The sequence below is a fragment of the Rhincodon typus genome, chromosome 5 (genome assembly GCF_021869965.1).
Source record: "Rhincodon typus isolate 14 chromosome 5, sRhiTyp1.1, whole genome shotgun sequence".
In the NCBI taxonomy this organism is placed as follows: Eukaryota; Metazoa; Chordata; class Chondrichthyes; order Orectolobiformes; family Rhincodontidae; genus Rhincodon; species Rhincodon typus.
The window spans coordinates 31,782,709-31,803,994 of NC_063336.1; the positions used below are offsets into that span (position 1 = coordinate 31,782,709).

The 21,286-nt window shown below is 40.4% G+C and overlaps 1 protein-coding gene across 4 annotated transcripts in view; it reads left to right on the top strand.

The window, feature by feature from the left end:
* The window catches only part of bckdhb (branched chain keto acid dehydrogenase E1 subunit beta), a 296,601-nt gene that overhangs the window by 9,944 nt on the left and 265,371 nt on the right, over nt 1-21,286 (top strand). For all 4 annotated transcript variants that reach the window (XM_048596906.1, XM_048596905.1, XM_048596904.1 and 1 more), the window contains exon 3: nt 6,280-6,348. In XM_048596906.1, the coding sequence (XP_048452863.1) occupies nt 6,280-6,348 (69 nt within the window). The remainder of the gene's footprint in view (nt 1-6,279; nt 6,349-21,286) is intronic.

A 21,286-nucleotide genomic window follows, 5' to 3' on the forward strand; every position in this document is an offset into this window, starting at 1 on the left:
GCTTTTCATTATTTCATCTTAATTGTCTCTTTACTGATTCAGAGAGACCAGTTTTCTATTGCAACATTCTTCAACAATTCACATTTCAGGACTGTGAAAACACCCAGCAACTTGATCCTAGAAGCTTTTGCTAGGCATTGAACAGCACGGATCCCAACATTTTTCCAAGCCTGTTGTCCAGTAATTAAGGGTCATGAAATTCAGCCATGTCTCTTAAAAGCTTTATTGGACTTTCTCCACAATTACTTGCTTTTCCAGTTAACAACAGATAATCCACAGTTCCTTTTGACCTTTCATTTCCAAGAAATCGTATGATAGAGCCTCTTAACCTAGAAATGTCCGAACAGTTCCACATTCCAGTTTCTCTGAGGAATACATGTACTTTTATAGATGAACAATTCCTGTTGATTCCTAACAAAATGTTATCTAAGAGTCCATTTAAAATAGTTGATGTTTTACATAGGAACAAGAGCAGGCCATTCAGTCCACTGGGCTTGCCCTCCTATTCAATATGATAATGGCTGATCAAACATTTCAATACCTTTTACGTACCGCATCCATAATACACCATAAGTCATTGGTAAGCAGAAATCCATACCTTAAACATGCTCAAAGACTGAACTTCCACATCCCCCTGTAGTAGAGAATACTGAAGTAAACAAAATGCTTATCTCGGTTGTAAATGACATCCTCCTTTTTTTAAAATTGTGGGGAAACATCTTACCTGCATCTACCCTTTCTATTCCTGTAAGCATTTTGTAAATTTTGATGAGATTACCTCTCATTCTCCAAAACTCTACAGAATGCAGGTCTAGTTTGCCCAAAAAGTTTTCACTGAATAGTGCCGCCATCCTGTGAGCAAGTCTGGTGAACCTTTGTAGTACCATCTCTATGGCAATAATATCATTCATACGATAAGGAGACCAAAACTGCACAGCATACTCTAGATGTGGTCTAACCGAGCCATATCCAGTCTGTCCAATCTCTCCTCATAGCTAAAATTCTCTGCAACTTTGCGTCCTCTCCAGAGCAATCTCAGCCGTCATCTAATGTATATTTCAGAACTGTACGCAATACTCTAGCTGTGGCCTAACCAATATTTTGTACAGTTCCAATATAACCTCCTGTTTCCCTTCCTTCCCACCAACCTTTGATCCCTTTAGCCCAAGTACTATATCTGACTCCGTCATGAAATCATACATTTTTTTTATTAATTAATGGGATGAGGGCATCGCTGACTGGCAGCATTTTATTGCTCATCCCTAATTGCCCAGAGGGCAGTTAAGAGTCAACCACATTACTGTGGGTCTGGAGTCACATATAGGCCAGACCAGATAAGAATGGCAGTTTCCTTCCCAAAAGGACATTAGTGAACCAGGTAGGTTTTTTCCACAATTAATTCACAGTCATCATTAGATTCTTAATTCCAGATATTTATTGAATTCAAATTCCACCAGCTGCCATGGCGGGATTTGAACCCAGGTCCCCAGAATGTTATCTGGGTCTCTGGATTAACAGTCCAGCGATAATACCACTAGGCCATCACCTCAGCTGCTTTCTGTGGTAGCAAATTCCACGGATTCACCACTCTTTGGTTGAAAAATTACCCTCTCCCACCCCACCTGTCCAGTCCTAAATGATTTTTCCCATATCCTTAGACTGTGACTCCTAGTCTGGACTCCCCCAGCTTTCTCAACATCTTTCCTTCATCTACCCTGTCTAGTCCTGTTAGAATGAGATAACCACCTCCACCTCCCCCACTTCCATTCTTCTCGCATGCAAGTCTTGCTATCATAGGAATAAGAGACAAACTAACCACTGTCCCTTGACATTCAGTGGTGTTACCATCACTGAATTCGTCCATTATCAACATCCTGGGAGTTACCATTGACCAGAAACTCAACTGGACTCACCACATAAACAGGTCAGAGGCTAGAAATACTGCGGCGAGTAACTTACCTCCTGACTCCTGAAAACTCATCCTCAATCTAGAAGACACAAATGAGGACTGTGGTATAATAACCTCCACTTGCCTGGATGAGTGCAGCTCCAAAAACACTCAAGAAGCTTGACGTTATCTAGGACAAAGCAGCCTACTTGATTAGCACCACATTCATCGGCATCCATTCCCTCCACGACTGACTCTCAGTAGCAGCAGTATGTACTATCTTCAAGATGCACTGCAGAAATTCACCCAAGATCCTTAGACAACACATTCCAAACCCATGACCACTTCCATCTAGAAAGACAAGGGCAGCAGATACATGGGAACACCACAACTTGCAAGTTTCCGTCCAAGCCACTCACCATCCTGATTTGGAAATATATCACTGTTTCTTCACTGTCACTGTCAAAATCCTGGAGTTCCAACTTTAATGGCATTGTGAGTCAACCTATGTGGACTGCAGCGGTTCAGGAAGGCAGCTCACCATCACCTTCTCAAGGGCAAGACAGGGAAGGGCAATAAAATGTTGGCCAGCCAGTGTCTTCCACATCCCACAAATGAATGAAAACACAATCAGCTTGGCAAACCTTCACTGCACTGTCTTTATAATAAGAACATCCTTCCTCAGATAAGGAGGCCAAAACTGCACACAGTATTGCAGGTATGGTCTCACTAAGGCCCTGTATAATTGCTGCAAGACATTTCTGCTCCTGTACTTGAATTCTTTTGCTATGGAAGCTACCATACAACCCGCCACTTTTAATGCCTGTTGTACCTGCATGCTTATCTTCAGCGACTGGTGCCTGAGGATTCCGCATTCTTGTTGCATGTTCCCGTCTCTCCATTTATAGCCATTCAGATTATCTGACTTCCTGTTTTTGCTACTAAAGTGGATAACCTGATATTTATCCATATTATACTGTATCTGCCATGCATTTGCCCACTTGCTTGTCAAAATTACACTGAAACATCTCTGCATCTTCCTCACAGTTCATATCTCTAGCTTTGTGTCGTCTGCAGATCTGAAGATATTACATTTAGTTCTCCATCTAAATCAATGTATACTGTGAATAGCTGGGGTCCAAGCATTGATCACTGATTTACCCCACTAGTCCTGCCTGCTGTTTGGAAAAAGACCCATTTATTCCTACTCTTTGTTTCTGTTGCCAACTACTTAATCTTCCATCTCAATACACAACCCCCATCCCACGCGCTTTAATTTTACACATTATTCTCTTATATGGGACTTTGTCGAAGTTGAAAGTCCAAATAAATTACAAGCACTGCCTCTCCCTCGCATCAACTCTATTAGGACTTCACTTTTGGTTGCCATCCACTTCCTGTTTCTTTTTGTCTGTATTTCCTACCCGTCAAGTAACATATTCTTGCATGAAAGGCTGCTCCAGAGAGTAAGAGCCTATGGGATCCGAGGCAAGTTGGCAAACTGGATCTGAAATTGGCTTGCAATTAGGAAACAGAGGATAATGGTGGTGGGTTGTTTATGTAATTGGAAGCTTGTGACTGGCAGTGAACCACTGGAATCATTGCTGGGACCCTTGCTGTTTATTAATCCTCATAAGGGCAAGGTGATGCATTTTGAGAGACTTAATAAGGGAAGGGCATATACAATGCATGGTAGATCCCTAGGGAGTACTGAGGAACAAAAGGACCATGGTATACAAGTCCAGAGATCCCTTAAGGTCGTAACACAACTAGTGGTGGTAAAGACAGTATATGGGATGCTTGCCTTCATTAACCATGTTGCAGAATACAAGAGCAAGGAAGTTTTGTTACAACTTTAGCAAATGCTGCTAAGCTCACAGATGGAATACTGTGTGCAGTTCAGGTCGCCACACAATTGGAAAGATATGATTGCACTGAAGAGAGGGCGTTTAGGAGATTCACCGGGCTGTTGCTGGGATGCAGAATCTCAGTTATGAGGAGAGACTGGACAGGCTGGGTTTGCTTTTCTTGGGCAGAGGAGGCTGAGGGGGTTGGAGAGGAGGGATCTGATTGAGATACATAAAATTATGAGATGTATAGACAGGTAGATCGAGAGAATCTCTTCCCCATGGCAGATATGTCTAAGACCAGAGGGCATAAGCTTAAGGTGAGGAACTATTAATTTAGAGGAAATAGGAGAGAGAATGTTTTCACCCAGATGGTGGTAGATATATGAATGTGCTGCCTGAGAGGGTAGTGGAGGCAGATACTCTTGCAATATTTAAAAAAACATCTGGATAAGTACTTAAAATCCAGGCTGTGAACCAAGTGTAAGTAAATGGAGCTCGTGTAGTTTGGTGGATGCTGCTTGGCATATATATATGATGGGCTGAAGGGCCTGGTTCAATGCTGTATTACTGTAACTTATGAATGAGATCTGATATTAATATTAATTTTAAAGATTGAATATTTTCTCATACGTATGCACAGCTATTTTGTATTGTAATGTGTTGTGTTCTGACTTGTGTACAAATGGACTTATGAAAGTAATCGAGAATGGAAAGCATTTGTAACATGGGGACTTCCTGTATCTCTGTTTGCGCATTCAGTCATCTTTACTGTGAAGGCTATGTGCATTCAGGAAGAGTGCCCTCAACTGTGTTTTCTTGACATCATTCCACTTTGGAAGCACACTTGATGATCAGCTTTATTTCTCCCCTCCTGTAGTCTCCCTACCATCTTTTCAGCTTCCAGTAATCAACTTTACCTCCTTCCAATTTAGGTTACCCCTCAGGTTGCCATCTCCCTGAGAAGCAAGTTTAAACCCAACCCATGACAATAACAAATCTCTCTTCAAGGAAATCAGTCCCAGTCTCATTAAGATGTAACCCCGTCGGCTTGTACAGGATCCCACCTGCCCCAGAACCGGTTCCAAGTCCTCGGAAATCTGACACCAGTCCTCTTATGCCAGCCCTCTTATAACAACCAGTTCTCCAGCCACGTACTCTATCAACCAGCCCTCCTGTTTTTATCGTCACTAGTAAGTGACGCTGAGAGTAAACCTGAGATCACTGCTTTTGAGGCCCTTCTTTTTAATCTCCATCCTCACTCCCTGAAATCTGTGTTTAGGATCTCATGCTGAAAAGTGTAACTGAAAAGATGATTGTTTCATTTAGCATTTCATGTGATTCAGGGACCGTATTAAAGACAATTTATATGATGGGAATCATATGTAAACAACGGGGACAGTCTGTTTCTCATTCACTCCCTCTCAACGAGCTTTCACAAAATCTAAAGTTAAAAACCTCAATTAAAATTTGAATAAATCCCTTCTGTTTTTAAAATTGCAAGCTGAAGTGAATGTGGGGTCATTTTCATCTTTACCCCTGAGCTATTAAATTGTGGAACAATTCTAAAACCCTTCCAATTTTTATTTATGTAATATCAAGTAGTTTGATTCCAGTAGGATACAAAATAGCATTTACATTTGAGCATTGAGAAGTAGCCTGTATTTTAAATATGCAGTTTAGAGATTGACACCTCTTTAGTGACAGGTTCAAATGGTAAACATTGAAGTAGGTTTTCAGGCTTCCTTAAACTCATGTCTCATTGTATATCTTCCTCTGTGACATTTCCATAACTTTCTGCTCTTGGGGCCTTTTTTTTTGAAGGAATTCAGGACTTTTCCCTATCTTGATACCACCAACAGCATCTTTGAATCTCTTTTCTCTGAACCTGCTTCTGACTCTCTTGGTCGTAAAACCCAAAACTGTAAACACGTTAGGTGGCTTGTTAGTCATTTAGGTAAATTAAATGACTTTTGGAACTAGTAATTTTAACTAGCTTTTATAACTTTCTAACCTTTTTATAAAAGAAAGTCAGATCTTCATACAACTGAAAATTAAACTACAGTTCCATTACTCCAGAAACTAATTTCCCAAATAATAATACATTATGAACCTTCATTGCAGTTAGGATAGAGCTCCCCTCCCTATGCTTTTTGACCTGTATCTTAGAATCTTTTATATCTGTTTTGTTGAAGCTCGCATCTGAGAGTCAGAATTTCCCTCTCCTGTACTACTATGTTAGTTACAATTTTGTCTGGAGTAGTACTTGAATCTACCACTTCCTGACACACAACCAGGAATTGGGCAGTATCAGAGCATAATCTGTGTATATACTTCTTCCTAAGCACAAACAGAGAAGGTTTGAAAGATATAATTAGATGAGGCATCTCATTATTGAAGAGCAAGTTCTAAGTGTATTGGTTCACCTTTGATTCACTTTACCAATATTTGTGATTTTGCTTTCATTTGTCCATTTTCTTTTTCTTCATTTTTCTTATATTATTGAGCATTGCACCTTTAACAAGTTTTTAATTGCTTTTAAAGTGATTTTTGGAGAAGACGTTGCCTTTGGTGGAGTTTTTCGGTGTACAGTTGGACTCAGGGATAAATATGGTAAGTTATGACCTTTCTACAGTAAGTCTTGTTTAATTTTGTTTTGCTTTAATATTGTACCTTGGTCGGATGTGTGTTCTCCAGCTGCTTCGTTCCCATTTTGAACTCTCACTGAACTCCTGAGGTTTGTCTGGTCACAGAAAGTGGTGCAGGTAGTCCTGGGTGTTGAGTTGCTAACTGCAACAGCAGCCTTCTGCTACTAGATGAAGGCTAGCATATGTAAAATTACTCACTTTTTAAAATGTTTTGTACTGCATATTGTATTTCATTTTTATATAGTGGTGCATTGTATTATCCAAGTTTTATCAGTGAGGAAGGCATATTGCTGCATGTGTATTTCAACTTCTACCTTGATTTTTCTAGGTGAGAACAGTTCAGTGAAACCTAATTCTGACTTTATCATTGATTCCTTCAAGCCAAATCACTTAAAAGCATGATTTTCAGGAACCCGAACACTTTAACTGAGGTCATATATTGTTACATTGTAATACAGTGTATTACAGATAGTAACCCGTCAAGGAGTTCAGATAACATTACAGTTGCAAGAAAGGCTATTGCTCCATTTGAATCATCATTAATGATTATAAGTTTTCTAAAATCTACTGTTCGAATTATTAGACCAAACTTGGTAGGAAAAGTTAATAGGACTAAATTATAAAACTACGGAAGAAGTTTTGAATTCCATGCCTATTAATGATTTTCCTTGCCATATCGTTGTCAGGATGAGGGACAATTTATTTTTGAAATGGCAGTTTGTCCTTGATTGGCAATTTAGGCCTGGAGTCGTAGTCTGAGCATGATTAAAAGTACCTGGACCTTTGCTGAATTCCTCTTTCCTATTTTACTCTTGTGAACTCCCTCCTGTAGCCATCAAACCCTTCTTCCAGTCTGGATTGCTGCCTGGGCCATTTTATAGATGGCCTTGAATTAACAGCTGTACAAGGAGCTGATTTTCTTCTCTCAGCCTGTTGGCTCTGTGCTGACTGGGTGTATACTGACTGGGCTCAGCCTTCTCCATTGGGACTATCAAGCAGTTAGCAGCTGTGTTCTACTGGCCTGTCCATGCACTTGAAGCCTCACACACATATTTGTTGTGTAACCCTATTTAATTTGATCCACGTTTTATATAGGTTGAACAACAGGTGATTGATGCTTTGCATTAGATTGATGCTAGGCTTTGCATTAGATTCAGATTGATTCTCAATTCAGAAGTCAAATAACAAATTTAATTGAAAGGTATTGAAGTGACAATCAGTTTATCACTTGTGAATCAAAATATTGCGGATCTGAAGATTGTGCGTAGTCAGGACAGTGGAATATTTAAAATCTACAGAAATAATGCTGAATCCATAATTCACTAGTTAGGTTGATCTTCAGTATGATGATTACACTTCAAAAGTAGTTGGTTATTAGTTTTGAATATTCTGAAGTGGTGATAGGAGCTATTTAATCCAAGTTTATTCTTAACTACTTGTGAATTTGTAGCAAGTGAGAAGAACATTTAGCCCACACTTGTCCACATTTATTCGGTAGTCAGAAATGCAGATATTTGGAAGCTTCTACTCATAAAAGGATTTCAGAAGAGAGACTTGCAGCTTGGGTGTCTTCTTCACTGACTCCCTAGGTAGTCATTAGCACAGAGGTCCCTCGTCTTTTCAAAGCCAGGTTTTCCAGTAAAGACAATGAACCCCATCTCTTATAAATAATATTTTCAACAACAGCTTAGTATCAAAAACAAGTCAGCCAAACTTATGAAGTAACAAATGAGGAACTAGTTTATTGCAAACAGAAGTTACTTGACCATAGATGTAAAAACATTATTAACAAAAGTTTTAAACTGCTCAAATATATGCAGCTACCCTTGTGGAAAACTAACGCACATGTTCACACACACTAACATGCATGCACACCTTGACACACACACATGTAAGTGCTCCCTCCCTCTCCAAGTCTAGTTTGAAAAATATAGACATATTGCAGAGTGTTCCCTTAAAATTGGTTTGGCCAAGTAATAGTTAGATTCAGGGGAAAGAATTTGGTGCAGATTTTTCCAAATGTTGCTTTGTAATTCAAGTCAATTTGTACTGGACTGTTTCCCTGGATCAGTTATGGCTAGCTGAATTATTTTCAGGAGACAGTACACTTCATTTGGAATTCTCCCTTAAGTATCTTATAGTGATGAGGCCTTCCAATTGTTTTTTGACTCTCTCATGAGAAAGGTCGAGGTTGTTGTTCCAGGCAAGTTATCTCTGTCTGTGTTCAAAATCCAAAAGCTTTATTATACCCCAAAACTGGTTCGTATGACCTCTGTCTGAAAGTACTGTACACTTAGTGACTCCAGTTGAGCAGCTTATCTTCTTTGAAAATGCAACAATTTTACTGCTGCATTCAGTCTCCTTTAACTATTCTTTCAAAACAGTAGAACATACATTTCCAGTCAATGGTATAATCAGTTAATATTTCAGATAACACGTCTTGGTGGTTAAGAGGTGACCTCCTGAGGTATGAAAAATGTTAAGTGATGTAAATTATTGCTTCTAGGTTAATTAGGCGATAGATTAAGACAACATTAAATTGTTGGAACAATGTTTTAAAACTGTCCTAGGAAACTGTCTTTGCTTGGAGACAAACTTTTGGAATCAAAAGGAAATTGCTTACTCGACTGGATAAACTCGATACTAGAAGGATGAGCTCCATAGAATAACTAACATTTTCTTGTTTCTTAGTGTAACTGGGTAGCACAATAGTATCAGTGTGATATATTATTGCTATTACTTAAAAACAAATGTTTGCGCGCTGAAATCCTAAGAAATATGTCTCAGTTAGGGATGAGTTCACTTGTGTACAATTTCCAGACAATGTTATGGCGTTTAATAACATTGTAGGGTAAAATAATTATATGAATTTAAGATTAAATCACTGGGTTCAAAAAGCATTCATGAGCTTTGGATATTCAGTTTAACATGTTTTCTATATGCTGTGTCCTTGAATGCTAAAAATGTATTGAGCAAAAGCTGGTGTGAATTAATTAAGCATTTCTTTCTGCTTTCCTTTGTAGTCTGCAATATTTTGTTTGCATTTGATGCTGCATTGGCAAAAATAAAATCATAGAAGCATAGTTATTTCCTGTACACAATTTGACTCTTTGCCCCATGGTTGACAGGTAACCGTCCATCCAGCTCAATGCCACTTTATAGTTCTTTTAGGTTATAGCAATTCAAGTGTTTATTAAAGAACTTTATGAAATGTTTTTGTGAGTTTGCTGCAGTTAATTTCACGTCCCCGCTATCTTCTGAGCGAAAGTAATTCTCTTCAATTCCCTTATAAATGTTTTTATTCACTCCTGGAATGAGGCCATTGCTGGCTAGGCTAACATTTGTTGCCCAGAGGACAGTTATGAATCAAGTGCTTGCTGGTGTGTGGTTTGATGTGCAAACCAGACAAGATAAACGTGGCAGATTTCCTTCCCTAAAGGACGTTAGTGAACCAGATGAGTTTTTACAACAATCAACAGTGGTAATATGATCATCATTGTGATGATTAAATATCTTGCTCCTCAACCTAAATCCAGGGTTTGGTCTCCTAAACCAAGACAAATAGGTGTAATCTACTGACTTTATCTAAATTCATCATTTTACACATTTCAATTAACCATCAGCCTTAAAGGTTCCAAAGAAGATAACGGTATCTTATGTAAGCTTTCCACAAAAATTATCTTTAATTCAAGCAACATCTTCAATATCTCATCTGTATCCTTTCTAGTTTTAACTATCATGCAGTGACCAAAATAGCACAAATTACTCCAGCTGTTACCTAACCAGTGTTTTATACAGTTCCAGCGTAACCCGTCAGCTGTCATGTACAATGCCTTATCCTTATGGCCAAAGTTTCCCCCAAAACTGATAACTGTGTACACATGCAACCACTCCAGATTCCTTGCATGGCGATCGGCTTCTGCACACCATTTGTGGGATTGACTACCGGTTCTGGAGGCCTACACAGCTGAAAAGTAAATTGAAAGGAGTGCTGGTTATGGTCCCAGCTGATGTTACTACTGGACAAGTCTGATCCCAGAATCAGATCTGGCTTAATCAAATCTGTTGCATATGTATCTGTCCATGACAATATTGGTGATGCAGCCACCACATAGTCCTTGTGGAGACAAACTCCCACGTTCACATCGAGAATACCCTCCATTGTAATGTGTGGCACTATCACCATACTAAATGGGACAGACTTTGAACAGATCAAGCAACTCAAAGCAGGGCACCCATGAGGTCCCATGGCTCATAAACAGCATATTTTACTGCAAAACAATCTGCAACCTTGTAGGCTGCATACTCCCCACTCAGCCATTATCATCATACCAGGGGATCAACCCTGGTTCAGTGGAGCATATAGGAGGGTATCTCAGGAGCAGCACCAGGCATACCTAAAAATGAGGTGTCACCTTGGTGAAACTACCAAACAGGACTACTTGTATGCCAGACAGCATAAGCATCAGGTGATAGACAGAATAAAGTGATTCCACAACCAGTGGATCAGATCTAAGTTCTGTAGTCCTACCACGTGCATTCATGAATGTTGGTGGACAATTAAACAACTCACTGGAGGAGGAAGCTCCACAAATATCTCCATCCTCCATAACATCACTGCAAAAGATAAAGCTGAAGTATTTGTAACAATCTTCAGCCAGAAGTGCCGAGTGGATAATCAATCTTGGCCTCCTCCAGTGTTCCTCAGCATTACAGATACCAGTCTTCAGCCAATTCGATTCACTCCATGTCACATCACGAAATGGTTGGATGTACCGGATACTAAAAAGGCTATGGGTCCTGACAACATTCTGGCCATAGCACTGAAGACTTATCCTCCAGAACTCACTGCTCCCTAGTCAAGCTCCTCCAGTACAGTTACAACACTGGCATCTACCCAAAAATGTGGAAAATTGCCCAAGCATGTCCTGTACGTAAAAAGCAGGACAAATCTAACCTGGCCAATTACCACCCCTACTGTTGATTATCAGTAAAGTGATGAAAGGTGTCATCAACAGTGCTATCAAGCAGCATATTCTCAGCAATAACCTGCTCAGTGATGCCCAGTTTGGGTTCTGCCAGGGCCATTCAGCCCCTGACCTCATCAGCCTTGGTTTAAACATGAACAAAAGAGCTGCATTGCAGAAGTGAGGTGAGGGTGACAGCCCTTGACATCAGGGAGCCTTAGCTATACTGAAATCAGTGGAAATTAAGGGAAAACTCTCCGCAGGTTGGAGTCACACCTGGCAAGTAGAAACATAGTCGTGGTTGTTGGTGTTCGGTCATCTCAGCTCTGGGACATCTCTGCAGGAGTTCCTGAGGTTAGAGTCCTAGGCCCGTTCACCTTCAGCTGTTTTATCAATGATCTTCCCTCAATTGTGAAGTCAGAAGTGAGGATGTTCGCCGATGATTGCACAATGTTCAGCACTATTTGCAACTGTTCAGGTACAGATCAGTCCATGTCCAAATGTCCTTTTCTGAAGAAGGGTCCCAACTCGAAACGTCAACTTTCCTGTTCATCTGATGCTGCCTGGCCTGCTGTGTTCCTCCAGCTTCACATTGTATTAAATCTGACTCCAGCATCTGCAGTTTTGCTATCTCTCATGTCCAAATGCAGCAAGATCTGGACAATATCCAATCTTGGGCTGAAATGTAGCATGTAACGTTCGCACCATACAAATGCCAGATAATGGTCACCTCCGATAAAACGCAATCTAACCACGGGCCTTGAAATTTCCTCAAATGAATCACCCACTATCAACATCCTGGGGGTTATCATTGTCCAGAACCCAACTGGACTTGCCATATAATTACAGTGGCTACATAAACAGGTTAGAGACTAGAAATACTGTGGGGAGTGACTCACCTCCACAACCTGTCTACCATCCTCAGGTCACAAGTCAGGAGTGTGATGGAATACTACCCACTTGGTGGGATGGATGCAGCTCTGACTGAAGAACTTGACATCATCCAGGATAAAGCAGCTCGCTTGTTTGGCACCATTTCTACAAGCATCCATGCCTTCCACCACTGATGTTCGGTAGCAGCAGTGTGTATCATCTACAAGATGCACTGCAGAAATTCACCAAAGATCCTTCAACAGCATCCTCCAAACCCACAACCATTTCTATCTGGAAGGATAAGGGCAGAAGATATATTGGGAACACCACCACCTACAAGTTCTTCTCCAAACCAGTCACCATCCTGATTTGGAAATATGCTGCTATTCGTTCACCGATGGGTCAAAATCCTAGAATCTCTCCTTAATGGCATTGTGGGTCGACCTACAACACATGGCTGCAGTGATTCAAGAAGGCAGCTCACCACTACCCTCTCAAGGGCAAGTAGGGAAGAGCAATACAGTAATGCTGGCCAGCCAGCGATGCCCACATCCCATGACTGAATAAAGGAAGAAGCCCAAAGATATTTCTGTATTCATGAACAATTTTGTTCTGAATCATTCCATCTGGAGAGTATTTGGCCTCGTTGGACTTTCATTCAATCACAGCCTATTACAACCATTCTTTTAGGAAAATTGCAATTTGTGACTGTTAATGCGCTACTTTAGAGGCTGCAACACAAATTTTTTAACAATCACTCACATTTTGGGAGAAACTCAGAAGGTCTGGCAACATTTGTGGAGAAAGAAACAGTCGACGTTTTGGCTCCAGTAACCCTTCTTCAGAACTGGTGTTCTGCAGCAATTTCTCTGGCAATTTCTGTTTTTGTTTCCCATTTCCAGCATCTGCAGTTCTTTGTTTTCTCATACAAAAACTTTTGTTGGCTGAGCTCCGTGCTGAAAAATATAAAATAATTTGGCTTTCCTTTCTGTGTCCTCTACATTTCCTTGGAAATATTTCTGTTAGGAGCGGTTACTGTGTTAGAATATGTCTATTAAATATTTTACACGAACACTCTGTACTGAGCAGTTTTTTTAAGATTAAGTGACTTGTTTAGTTTTTTGTGGCAATTTACTGCCAATGGCCAAATTGTGGGTGCACAATTTGCTCTAGATTAAGTGAGTTTTTCCGCTTAAGTCACTGCTGTACTTCAGCGAACATTTTGGATTAACAATGATTGAACAGTTAATTATTTCTGCTCAGTGGTTTTCAAACAATTAGATATTGCTGCATCTTGCTATTTTGTTTTCTGGGTGCTATTTTCTTACTAAATGTGAAAGTGTTATGTACTTGATATAGTAAGGGGCTAATTTTTCATTTGTGTTGCAAAATTGTAGGAAAATTGAGAATAACATATCAGCATTGTTTTGTTGGATTTATGAGCATCTGTAGAGTCCATGCATGTACATGACTTCCCCTTCTCAATTATCTATCTTTTAAAATGATTATTATTTTAAAATGACTATTATTATTTCTTAAACTGGAACATTATGGGGCAATACACAACTTTGTGGCCTGATAATGAATGGGAACCTAAAGTGTGAACCATTAAATAAATTGAAAATTTAAACTAGGAATTTGAGGGAACAATTAATAGAGGAATAACTTTTCCCAACGAATAGAAGAAAAAATTGGGAACATGAAACCAAGTTAGTTTCTCTGTAGCAAACTTGGTAGCTTGATCTGGCTCATTAATGGGACTTGGGAGCATAACTGGATGCTGTGATTTTTCTCTTCCCCAGCTGACTTGTGTTAGCCAGTGCCTGAAGGATTTTTATGGTTATAGCCATACAAATAGTGGAAAATTTATAGATATTCTGTATAAATTAAGCTAAGTATTGTTTGAGATTATTAAACTGCAGCTGTATTTTGGGTATGGGCAAGGGTCCCTTAGTCTTGACATTCTGTACTTTTTCCCATGTAGACCGAATGGGCTGGTCATCTATGTACAGTGTGCCTTTAATTCAGGCAGACACAAATTTGACAACTTGTCTCATTAGTTTCAACATTTGTAAATATGATTTTCTGACTGATCACAGTGTCAGACATCTTGATCCAATAAGACAGATTCTTTGTCAGTAAGGGAATCAAGAGTTATAGCGAAAGGGTGGGAAAATCGTAGAAACCCTGCAGTGTGAAAAGAGGCAGTTTGGCCCATTGGGTCTGCACCAATTCTCTGAAGAGCATTCCCCCAGATCCAGGCCCACAATCCATCCCCATAACCTCGCATTTAACAAGGCAAATTGACCTAACCTGGCCATTATGGGGCATTTAGCACAGTCAATCTGCCTAACCTGCTAGTCTTTGGACTGTGGAGCAACTGGAAGAAACCTATGCAGACACAGGGAGAATGTGCAAACTCCTGACAGACAATCGCTCAAGGCTGGAACTGAACCTGGGTCTCTGGCACTGTGAGGCAACAGTGCTAACCACTGAGCCATTGTACCGCTCCTAAAATGGAACTGAGGAGCATCGGATCAGTCATGATCCCATTGAATAGTGAAGCAGGCTAGAGGGGCCAAAAGGCCTACTCCTCTTCCTATTTTTTATGGTAAAGAAAAATCATTGCGCAACAGGATTATACAATTGATCAAACTCAATTTGACTGTGTTTCCAAGTTCCTTGACCACTTCCACTAATAAAGGCAAGGGTGCCAAAATCTGTTTATCACCTAAGTGTTCCTACCAATTCATACATTTTTCTGTCTTGGATACTTAACACCATTCATAATTGCTGAGTCAAAGTATCAGAAATTTCTAGCTGGAATCATTGTGGAGCACCACTAACTTGAGGGCGGTTCATGGAGAAGGCCCACATGTAGCGTTTCATGATGACTTGGGACAGATAATAAAAATTCTCAGTGGTTAGCACTGCTCCCTCACAGCGCCAGGGGCCTGGGTTCGATTACCCCTCAGGCAACTGTCTGTGTAGAGTTTGCACGTTCTCACCGTGTCTGCCCGAGTTTCCTCCGGATGCTCCGGTTTCCTCCCACAGTTCAAAGATGTGCAGGCTGCGTGGATTAGCCATGCTAAATTGCCCATAGTGTTCAGGGATGTGTAGATTAGGTGGGTTACAGAAAAGGGGTCTGGGTGGGATTCTCTGATGGTCGGTGTGGACTTGCTGGGCCAAAGGGCCTGTTTCCACACTGCAGGGATTCTATGGATCATTATTATCCATTCCAGGAACAAATAAATGAAAACAATCTTTTTTAGCCCTCTTTACAGGAAAAGCCATCCTGAAACCAATTATGTAATTCCAGGTGTGTTTTGAAATCTCTTTAAATTAAGTTCCTCTAAGGAGAACAGCACTAGCTTCTTCTGTCTCTCTGCATGACTGAATTCCTTTAATACTTGTATAAAAACAGAAAACTATGCACATTCTTGCAGTCTGGTAGCACTTGCAGAGAGAGAATTGGAGTTAACATTTCATATCTGTTTCATCAGTTCTCAAGCCTCGGAGAATGACTTGAACTTGGAATTTGTGAATCAGATGCAAAGGTGCTACTAAATGAATCACAGCTCTTGCTCGTACATTCCACATTCCCTCTCTCTTAACCGCACCCCGTTCAGAAATGCACTGGGTAGACTTTATACCCACCCTTGAGTAACACCTCACTGTATGAGGGCACAGACTGCAAGCAGGATGAGCAAACTGACTAGAGCACCATTCAAGTGAGGGGGAAAAATGAAGTTGTTGTATTAATGAATAGCATAGTTGTGGGAATGGATGCTGTTCTTTGCAGCAAAGTTAGAGTCCTGAAGGCCGTTGGTGCTAAGGTTCAAGATATCTCTTCTAGCAAAGGAAGAATTTTGAGTGGGAGGGGAAGGATCTAGTTGTTGTGGTCTATGTAGGAAACACTAGTCGTTGGTAGCACTGAGATAAAGGGTCTGCTGATGGATTACGAGCAGCCCGAGGCTAAATTGAAAAGCAGAACCAGATGGGTAACAATCTTTGGATTATTATCTCAGTTACATGAAATTTGATGTAGGGTAACTAAAGCTAGAGAGATAAATGCATGACTCAGAGATTGGTGTGGCAGAAATGGGTTTTGATTTATGTGGCACTGGAACCAGTACTGGGGAAAGTGTGAAATGTTCTGATGGGGTCGGCTTCATTTGAACTATGCTGGGACCAGGGTTGTGGTAATTTATATAACTAGGATTGTAAATAGGGCTTTAACCTGATTAGTTGTTGGGTCTGGGAGGAGGAAAGGTCGTTGACTTGCTTGCTGAGCTGGCTTTTTTTCTTTTAGACATTTCGTCACCACGCTAAGTGACATTGTCGGTGGAGCCTCCAATGAAGTGATGTTGTTCTACTCCACTTGGAATTTATACTGTCTGGTCCATTACGGTGACTAGTGTCATTTCTGGTTTTGATCTATATCGGTTTGGATATGGAGTCCAATTCTATATGTTTGTTGATTGCATTACGGGTGGAGAACCATGCCTCTAGGAATTCCCGTGCATGTCTATGTTTGGCTTGGGCTGCTATGGTTACCTTGTCCCAGTTAAACTGATGGCCTTCATTGTCTGAGTGCACTGATATTAAGGAGAGTTCGTTGCACCGTTTTGCTGCCAGCTGATGTTCATGTATTCTGATGTCTGTCCGATGTAATGTTTGTGGCAGTCGTAAACCATGTTGGTTCTGCATGTTGTGGGAATGGGGTCTTTAATCCTTGTGAGTGTTGTCGTAGAGTGGCTATGGGCTTGTGGGCGACCATGATTCCTAGTGGTCTTAGGAGTCTTGTTGTCAGTTCAGATATGTTCTTGATGTAGGGCAGTGTGTTAGGGGGTACTGTGTCCTCCTGTTGTTGTCTGTTTAATAAGCATCTGTGGATGAAGTTGTGGGGATATCTGTTCTTAGCGAAGATTTGTGTAGATGCTCTTCCTCTTTCCTGCATTGTTCCAGAGTGTTGAGTTTGTCATGGCCAGTTTAAGTAGTGTCCTAATGCAGCTTTGTTTGTGGGCTTTGGGGTGGTTGCTGTGGAAGTTGAGGATTTAATCAGTGTGGGTTGCAGTGTTGGGGGAGGAAAGTTCAACTGAATGGAAATTTAAAAAAATCAAAAAGAAATGAGAGAGCAGAGGTGCAATTAGCAAAGAGGTGAAGGATAATTGAGGTGTGACAGGAAAAGGCAGGAAATGTGAGCAGAAGTGTATAGCAGAAATAGAATGAGTAACAACAGTAAAAAGTCATCTCTCAAGGCGGTTTATCTAAATGTCTGCTGTATTTGTAACAAAATAGATCTGTTGATGGTCCAAACAGAAATAGATGAATATGACGTGATAGCTATTGCAGTCACGTGGCAGGGTGACCAGTACCGGGAACTCAATATTCAAAGATATTCTACTTTCTGGAAGAATATGCAGAAAGGAAGAGGAGGTCGGTTAGTGGTGTTAATAAAGGTAAGTATCAGTATGGTAGTGAGTAGTGGTAGAGGTCCAATAGATTGTGATGTGGATTCAGTTTGGATGGAAATAAGAAATAACAAGAGAAGGAAGTCACCAGTAGGAGTCATCTATCTGTCTGAGTTGCCTCATTGTTACGGTAAAGTACAAATCAGGAAATAATGGAGGCTTGAGGAAGGAATTTTCATAGGTAATTTTAATCTGCATGCCAAGAGACCTGGGTTCAAGTCCCACATATTCCAGAGGTGTGTAAGAACATCTCTGAACAGATTGATTAAAAGATATATTGACTGTTCGAATCAAATAAACAAGAGTAACATGAAAAATGTTTCTTAGAGCAGTACATTGCAGAACCTATCCAGGAATAAGCTATTTTGGATCTAGTAATGTGCAGTGAGTTAGGATGAATAAGAGATATTGGAGATAAGATTCCTGTTGAGTGGCAATCACAATATGGGAGAATTTAAAATTTAGTTTGAAGGAGAACTACTTGAGTGTTAAAGTAATGTCCTCAACTTAAATAAAGCCAATTATTGAAGTGTGAAGAAAGAGTTTTCTGAAGCAGGCTTTGCAAATAGACTAAGGAGAAGGTCAGTGGATGAATTGTGGCAGATCTTTAAGCAGATATTTCTTAATATTCAGCAAAACTTTATTCCGGTCAAAAAAGACTTGATGGAAAGAATGGAATTACCTGTGGTTAACAAAGGTTGTCACAGAGATCGGCCAACCAAAAATTAAGGCATTCAAAGCAGTGAGGACTAGTGATAGGATAGAGGATTGGGAATTTTTTAGGAAGTAGCAGCAGATGCCTATAAAGCTAAAGTAACCAACAAAAGCTTCTATGGGTACATAAAAAGTGAGTAGCTGAAGTGCAAATGGCAGACCATTAAAACCAATAGTTTGCATTGTTCTTCATGGTGGCAGACCTGTAAACGTCCCAGCTATATCAAATAGAGCAGGGACTATTGGGAATAAAGGTCTTGTTAAAGTCTCTGTCACAGTGACAAACTAATGGGACTGAAGTCAGACAATTTTGAAGGACCTGGGGGCCTTCAACCAAGGGTTTTAAGGGAAGTGGCTGCTGAGATAATAGAGGCACTGGTCGAAATACTCCACAACTCATTGTATACCAGGAGGGTACCCATTGATTAGAAAACTTCTAATGTAATGCTCCTGTTCAAGAAGAGAGGGAGACTGAAGCAGGAAATTATTTGGCCTAACATCTGTTGTTGGGAAAATACATGAGTCTGTTATTGAGAAAGAATAGAACAAAGAACAATACAGCAGAGGAACAGGTTCTTCAGCTCACCGAGACTGTGCCAATTCCCAATCCTTATTTAGACCCACTGCTTAATGCCCATACACGGTTTCTATCCCTCTGTTTTCCTCCTGTACATGTGTCTATCGAAATATGCCTTAAATATTGCTAACGTGCCTGCATCTGCCACCTCCTCTGGCAATGCGTTCCAGGCACTCAACACCCTCTGTGAAACCTTTTCCCTGCACTTCTCCCCTAAACTTTCCCTCTCTCACCTTGAACCTGTGTCCTCTTGTAGTTGACCTTTCCACCCTGGGAAAAAGCCTCTGACTATGCACCCTTATAATTTTGTAGACCACTATCAGTTGCCTCTCAGCTTCTGTCGTTCCAATGAAAACAATCCGAGTTTATCCAAGTTCTCCTCATACCTAAATTCCTCCAGCCCAGGCATCATCCTGGTAAATCTTCTCTGCACCATCTCCAAAGCATCCACGTCCTTTCTGGTCATGTGGTAACTAGTACTGCATGCAACATTCCAACTGTGTATTAACTAAACTTTTATACAGATGTTACAAATGTAATATAACCTGCCAACTTTTATATTCGAAGCCCCAGCCAATAAAGACAAGCATTCTGTATGCCTTCTTGACCACTTTATCGGCCTGTGCTGCCACTTTCAGGGATCAGTGGACCTGTACACCCAGATCCCTCTGCATGTCAATGCTCCTAAGGGTTCTGCCATTTATTGTTTAATTAGCACCTGAATTTGATCTTCTAAAATACATCATCTCGCATTTGTCTGGATTAAACTCCGTCTGCCATTTCTCTGCCCAAATCTGTAATCTATCTATATGTAGCTGTTGTCTTTTGATAATCCTCCTCACTATGTGCAATTCTGCCAATTTTGGTGTCATCTGCAACTTACTAATCAGACCACCTACATTTTCCTCCAAATCACTTATGTATATATTACATACAACCAAGGCCCCATCACTTATCCCTGTGGAACAGCACTAGTTACTGATCTCTATTCCAAAAACCACCATTCGACTGCTATTCTCTGTCTTCTAAGACCGAGCCAGTTCTGCAGCCATCTAGTCGGCTGATGACCCTGGATCCTGTGAGACTCTACCTTTTCCATCAGCCTGCCATGAGGTACCTTATCAAATGACTTATCAAATCATAGGATATGCAGAAGAGCTTAACATAATCAAGCTACTCAACTTGGCTTTATGAAAGGCAAGTTATTATTGACAAATTTGCTGGAGTTCTTTGAGGATATAACAAAGAGATTTGCAATGAGATACCAGTAGATAAAGTGTCTTTTGGGTTTCCAGAGGCATTCGATAAAATCCATGTAAAAGGATATTGTATAATGTTTGTGCTGTCTATTGAGGGTAGTGTATTCTGCTTTATATTCTGTATTTTGCTTTATTTTCTGTGTTTCAAGATGGCGCTGAAACAGGGCAACACTAAACATCACCTTTCACTGTGTTTGTTATATGTGTGACAATGAATAAATTTAAATTGATCTAAAATAATGTATTAGCATGGATTGAAGATTGATTAAGGCACAGAAGACAGTCAGGAGTCGTGGGTCTTGTTCAGGTTGGAAATGTAACTAGTGGAGTGCCACAAGGATTAGCCCCAGAACCTCAAGTTTGTTAATAACTTGGGATAAGGGTCGAAGTGTAATGAATTCAGATTTCTTAACAGTTCAAAATTAGATCGGAGGACATATTGTGAAGAAAACATAAGGAATCTGAAGAGCATTGAGATAGGTTAAGCAAAAACTTGGCAGATGGAATTTAATAAAGGAAAGTGTGAGGTTATGCCCTTAGGAAGAATCAAAAGACAGATGATTGTTTAAATGGTGAGAGACCTCAAAAGTGTGAGCACAGAAGGATCTGGATGTTCTTGTACATGAAACACAAATGTTATGCAGGTATAGCCAGTGATTAAGAAGGCCAATATAATTTTGGCCTTTATCGCTAGGAGTTTGAATTTAAAGGCAGGGAGGTCTTGCTACAACTGGGGTTTTGGAGAGGCCACACCATGAGTGCTGTGCATTGTTTTGTTTCCTGTATTTGATAAAGGACAGAATCCTTACAGTGCAGAAAGAGGCCATTTGGCCCATCGAGTCTGTACTGATCCTCTGAAGAGCATACAACCCAGTTCCACACCCCATCCCCATAATGCTGCATGGGGTTTTTACTATAACTAACCCACATAACCTGCACATCCCTGAACACTACAGGGCAATTGTTTCTTTCACCATGGCCAATCCACCTAACCTGCACATCTTTGGACTATGGGAAGAAACCAGAGCACTTGGAGGAA